Source organism: Trichoplax adhaerens, genomic scaffold, assembly GCF_000150275.1.
Source record: "Trichoplax adhaerens TRIADscaffold_2 genomic scaffold, whole genome shotgun sequence".
Taxonomy (NCBI): Eukaryota; Metazoa; Placozoa; class Uniplacotomia; order Trichoplacea; family Trichoplacidae; genus Trichoplax; species Trichoplax adhaerens.
This window is the reverse complement of record NW_002060944.1, coordinates 265,313-271,879: the sequence shown is the minus strand read 5'-3', so window position 1 is coordinate 271,879 and position 6,567 is coordinate 265,313. Positions and strand designations below refer to the sequence as shown.

The 6,567-nt window shown below is 33.9% G+C and overlaps 1 protein-coding gene across 1 annotated transcript; it reads right to left on the bottom strand.

The window, feature by feature from the left end:
* Positions 1–291: 291 nt before the first annotated feature.
* TRIADDRAFT_52876 (uncharacterized protein) lies at positions 292–3,138 on the bottom strand (the record flags this gene model as incomplete). Its single annotated transcript, XM_002109108.1, has 7 exons — positions 292–451; positions 740–1,308; positions 1,399–1,495; positions 1,860–1,916; positions 2,573–2,691; positions 2,848–2,911; positions 3,029–3,138. 7 exons carry the CDS (start codon positions 3,136–3,138, stop codon positions 292–294), a joined length of 1,176 nt encoding a protein of 391 aa, XP_002109144.1.
* Positions 3,139–6,567: the final 3,429 nt, after the last annotated feature.

Sequence of the window (6,567 nt, the reverse complement as noted above, 5' to 3'; positions counted from 1 at the left end):
GGTTCTACAATCGAAATTGTCTTCAACGCAAACATTTACTCGTATTAACTGTGCAATGAAATAAAATACGAAGAAGAACTCACTATTTCTTATCTACATCGAAAAACATTGAAAAGTAATGTTATTGACACAAAATAATAACGGCATTTCTAGAAGGCGGATCTTTATCGATTAATTAAACTTATCAGATTAATATGAGCGGCATCATGCTAATGATAAACAATTTTACGGAACATAGTCGTACATTTGATGGTGATTAATAGCCATCATAGCTGTGTAAAATACTTCTATCTAAGTTATAGAATCGATAGAAACTGGTAAACCAATCAGTTCAGCTTCCTCAACCAACTTACGTTTCAGTTCAGGGTGACATTTAGTTAGGCTTTTACAGAATAATTCAAAGGCTTTACTACCACGTTCAGGTAGGATATCCAGCAAGGATTTAACTTGTCTATAATTCATGAAAAATTTCATAAATTTACCTTATATTACTTTATTAAGTAAGTAACTCATAGCATGGTTATTGTTACTAGTATCCTGTAAAAGTATCTGATGGTATACTGTACATGTTAATACAGTACTACGAAAGACTATCTAGGATTTTCATTTAATTTTTGAAAAAATGATTACTGAATGATAACGCCATTTAATATAGTACACGTATATCGAATATCATACTTTTCCTCAAAAGCAGATAGTTTTAAAGCATAGGATTGATCAATAGCTTAACAAAACTTACTGATGTCTGTTTGGAATACTGTACAGTTTAACTTTTTGACCGTCAGTGATAACACCGTGGGTGTATAAATTGTCAATGACTTCTTCCACACAGGTTGAAATACTATTCATTATATTTGAAGAATGAACACGCAGGATCTCCTTATGCTCTTCGCTCATTCCAATAATTTTTTTCTTAGGTGGATCAGGCGCACTGTTTGAAAGGTTGTTTTTTGTACTTAATTGCCACCCTTGCTTGATTCTCGTATGATACTCACTCGTTCCAGCAGCTTGTGCATCGGCGACTTGATCCATACAATTATAGGAAATTTTCTCTAATCTGAATTGATTCTTTCGCTGGATTTGGCACTCTTCACTCGTTTCAATGATTATTGTTATGCCATTCGCACTGCTTGAAACGTTTCTTTGGATATTTCTTCGATTCCCTGGTGCGATTAGCTGCTCTTGACTCATTTTATAATTTTTTGCCTCTGTAGCCTGATTTATTTGATCCTTTTGTTGGAATATCTCAGTTCCTTTGCAGATGCATAATTCAATCTGCGCCTCCAAGTCGAACTCCTTTCCACATGCCTGTAATTATAAAGCAAGTCCGAATGTTAAGAAGCATAATAACGAATTGTGAAAGAAAACAGCTCAGCATAGTTCTCGAATTCCGATTACATCTTTAGGATGCCAATGACAAAATCTTTTCAGCACCACTATGAATGTGCCTATGACCAGGCTTCTACCAACTATAAATGGGAAAAAATACCAGCTCCTATGGAATGATAACACAGCAGGAATTAAACGTAAATTAAATCTATAATTTCTAGTTAGTTTAACTAGCAGAGATTTTCAGATCCCGACCGGTAAGCGAATACGGTCAAATCCTGCAGCTAAAAATGAAATAATAAATTACTGTTTATGCATGAAAGGATTTGAAGCATATAACTGGATATATTTCAAATCGAAATTTGTGCTTAGGAAATATAATTTGTTTATGTCGTAAATACTCGTGCCCTATCAGTAATACAGTAGGGTAGAGATTGTCTTCTAGCTGTGAGATTTCGTATACTTTGTAACATATTCCATTTCTTAATATATAGTTACTCAAAATAAATGGCTGTTGGCATTATTCTTACTGCTTACAAACAATGATAATCAGACATAAATCATATCCGATTGCAATAGCACACGTACTATAATAGTTTAAATCAATTAAAAAAGATTAATAATTAAACCATATCGTATGTTTTACGAACAGCTAGCCCCTTCAATTAAGTAGTATAATTTCATAAGTGACTGATGCTCCATTTATGATATTCAAAAATAGAAAACTGAACGTACATGTCACATGGGGCAGAATCATTTAAATGACAGTGCGACCCCTCAATGTAATTGAGCGACGCTAAGCGTGTAATTATTAATAATACTGCAAATTTTTTTAAACAATATAGGTGTCTGCATGCATTGAATTTATGCTAGCCAACAAAGATGCTACAGACAATAGTACATTGCATCATCACTTTTGGATTCTAGTGTGCAACTAAAATATGTATATTTTACTCATTTTATTATTTACTTTTTGCAGTCTAGTCAGTTAATTATAATTTTCTCAGTTTACGTCATAAACAATTTTCATAGTATAGTGCCAGTGTGTGCGGAAAATTGGGCACCGGTACCGTACAGCGTGAAAAATAACCCATGACCTTCAAAGATGCGATCTTTTACGAATTCATTAATTTCCAGCCGTTGGTGTGAGTAACATCAGTGACTTAATTTTAACATATTAGCCAACAAAAGTGGATCTTCTACGTTAATATTACCAATGCACATTAAGAAATCTCTCACTTACTGCGGTGACAAAATTTCAGAAGCTACCGGCACTATTAAAATACCCGCGAAGAAATGAGTGTTTATCAAACTATCTAACTCTGGTATAACTTGAATAAAAAATCTAACGTAAACAAATTCCTTTTTTTGGTATATTTCACAAATAAAAAAATTTTGTTGTTAAATAAAGCGATACGATTAATCAGTAATACTGTTTCGAAAGGTTAACTAATTGACTAAATGATCAGGAAAAAGACTTTCTTTTTTGCTATGGAAACTGACTCATGTCAAACGTACCGGTACTCTTAAATAAACCCGAATGGAAAATTGTTTTTTGCTAGAAAACTTGGAAAGATTTCTACTGTAAGTCGATATAAACAGTGAACTTTACAGCACGTTAACGTAGAATTCAAAAACAAAATAGAGCGGTATTAATTGATTCATTGCTAATGATCTTTCATTTTCTGGATATACTAACCAATATGGCGTATCTTTGAAATCTATTTCGCAATCTGATCCAAAGTTTGGTATCAGGAAGGTGGTTCCTTTCACAAAAGTACGACTGTAACTGATAACAAAAACATCCATCTCCGTCTGCATCTGCGATAGACTGAATTACAACAATTTTGATCACAATTCGATTTCTAAAACATATAAATTGCACCTACTTATATAGCATAGTTTTAGGCAGTAATTGTGAAATTGCAGGTAGGAATGAAGGCGTAGATTACTTACAGAAAAGTACACACTGGTTAAACAGGATAGCAGCAAAAATACGCGTAAGATTTTTATTCTCAGCGTCTACAACCAACGAACAAGAGTCCAGTACTATAGGAAGTGGTTTTTACGATAAATTGTGCATGCTTATATACGTACTGTGCCTAACTTTAAATTATCATTACAATAGTCACCATATACCGAAACAACAATTATTAGATACCATCTGAAGAATATTTTAGTAGTCCTTTGTTGGCTAAGGCTAATTATACGCCTGTTGTAGTGCTATTCAGGACTCTTCGCTAAACAATAGTCTCTATGAAGACAGTTAAATGAGAGTAGCTTACTGGGTGCGATATCAGTTTGTATGTTCCATAATAGTATAATTGTAAACATATAATTATAAACATACTTGATAAGATATAGGCCATACTATTCTACATAACTCCTCCTTATGACTATCATGCCGTTTAACATATTAACGCAAATGATGAAATGTAGCTTGAATAAAATCTTAAGACTGGAGGATAATTACTCCATAAAATTTACGTCTATAACGCCATAATCATGCATAAAACCAAAATATCCAATACGTTTACTGCTTCATCGGATTCGTAACGCAAATATTTCTGAATCTTTACGTATAATTGCCATCAAATAACAAATTAATTCTCGTGGACTTTGATCTCTATTCGTATTCATCAACATTGAATAGATAGTAATATATTTTTTAAATATTACAAATGATACAGATTTTGGCCTTCTCATTCCTTAGAGCTATTAAAGCAAACAACTTGACATTTAAATGGCAAAAAGTGGCTGAGTAATTCCCATGGTTTTATTGTAACTGCTATTTCGTATTCGTATGCATCCACTGTGAATAAAATAGCAGGATATATTTTTAAGTCCTAAAAATTATACAGATCATGCTTTTCTCCAATCATAGGAGACTCTTAAAACACCAACAGCGGCAAGCAATAGAAATCATTTATGGAAGAGCAGTATTAATACTACTTTAAAGTGTTGATTGTAGATCGCAAGTATTATATCACTGTGTTACAGAAGTTAGTAGTGAATCGGCATGGTCAGAGTTTGCCTCTATTTCTTACGCGCACTTTCTATATAAACCAGTAAAGCCTACCCTACCAAGGCGACTTGCTTCGCAATCTAGCTTATTTCTCGGCATACATGTATCACCCTATTTGAAATATTGCTGTAATTAACAAGATTCTACAATTTCTACTACTTCAATGCTAATCTATAATTACTGCTAAACTAGGATTACTCAGTTCTTTTTTAGAAGTGATGCAAAAGTTCAGAAATCCTCATTTTAGGTAGTTACTGGTGATAGACTCTGGATTTTAAAACTATAGCTCTGACTGATTCCCTAAAACGTTTCAGCTTTAAAATTTTCATTATTATTATGCGTGCATTTACGCAGTATTGCAATTTTACATTTCATTACATATATTTCGCGGATAATATCGATACAATTTATGAGAGCTTATTTTGAGTTGTGTAAAAAAATAGTAATCTATTACTTACTTATAATGAGTAACACAGTAAAATTGCGGATAAAATAGTTACATTCAATACCTTTCAGTAGCATTGCAATAGGGTTTATTTTGACGATGAAGTTTAAAATTATTACAATCTCTTTCAAGTATGTAAGCAATACGTTGTTCGATATCAACGACTACATCTTTGTACTATTTATGTAAATGCTTGTAATTTTTCCTCGAATAGAATAGGATGCGATATCCACACTCAACTAATATTGATAACCGCTTCATGGTGGAAAGACACAACTTTTGATACCGATTATTGCGAATTCTTAAGTTGTCTGAATAATATTGTTAGTACGACAAAGTACAGTACATCATAAATTTTAATTTTTATTATACTATATCATTCTTACAAATTGTTTTAAGTAATCCAATTAACCTGGAAATAGATCAAAAATACTAACAAACCTAATAATTATAATAAAATAACGGAATTTTACATGCACATTACTACAGTATCACGATTCGTACCATTATATGCGAAAATTGTGTAATTCATTGAGAAATTAGCCGTGTGTCTGTCGAGACTAAACGAAAATAATTCTCATTGAATGAATGCATAATTTCTACTGATCAGAAATCAATATACGCGTATTCAGTATCAAGTGATATTAAATTATAAATTTTAAAGTAAAAAGTGCAAGCCAAGTAGATAAAATATTTGGTATCACGAGCCAGGGTTAAAATTCATGAATAAAATAGTTTTGATACTACCAGTAAACGATGTCTTGGAGTAGTAGAAGAAGGTCTTCTTCTAGCACTCCATGACTGCATACTGTACATCGTACTGTGTCCACATGAACAATTTCTATGGTTATGTGATGCAGTGACCTACCAGCATAGACTACTGGAAAGAAATCTAGGTTAGTAAACAGTTTCATGGAGTAGTAGAAGAAGGTCTTCTGCAAGTAGTCCATGACTGTATATACATGAGCAAGTTTTCTGGTTCTGTGACACAGTAACCTACTAGCATGGACGGACATTGGACAACAGTATAGTATGTGAGAACAGTATGTTCCAGTCGTCCATGCCTGGTAGACAGACACTGGACAATGGACACTGGTCCATCATGCACGCTAGCGTGCATGCGCAATCGTAATACGCTTTCCTGCTAAATTGGAGTCGAAAACACAGTCAGTGTTTAGTACATTACACCAAGACTAATTGAACCTTTTGAGATGCGGTATGGCGTTTACTACTATGGTATCCTCTCTTCCAAGGTGATTCTATCGCCATAGTAACCACTGCTGTAGAAAGTAGAGCACTGGACATAATGTAACCTTAACCATAGCTGCTGGCTGCTGGTCAAATTGCTTAGTGATTTGCAACGTTAATGGACTTGCAGCAATTCTTTTGGCGAAGTGGATACTGATTGCCTAGGAAGAGAAATATCGATCCAAATCTACCATTCTACGTACGTTGATTGACTCATTTTAAGCAGCAGTCTCAAACGAGTTCAAATTGAGAGAGGATTCTACGATGATTGCATGAATATCCGTTTCGACTTGATCTATTTGGCACCCCTTGGCCGTGGCATGTTCCATTCTGACGGACTTGTGGGAGAGAAAGGTGGAGGATTTGGCTGGAGCACACACTCGATCAAGTTCTTTTGCAATGGCTTTCTCGCTTAGAATAACATCGCAGCGTTTAATTTATACTTTTAATTTTGTGGTATTGATCTATATCATCTTTGTGACGCATTATTTAGTCTCGGATAAAGCTTGGCCACAAAAGC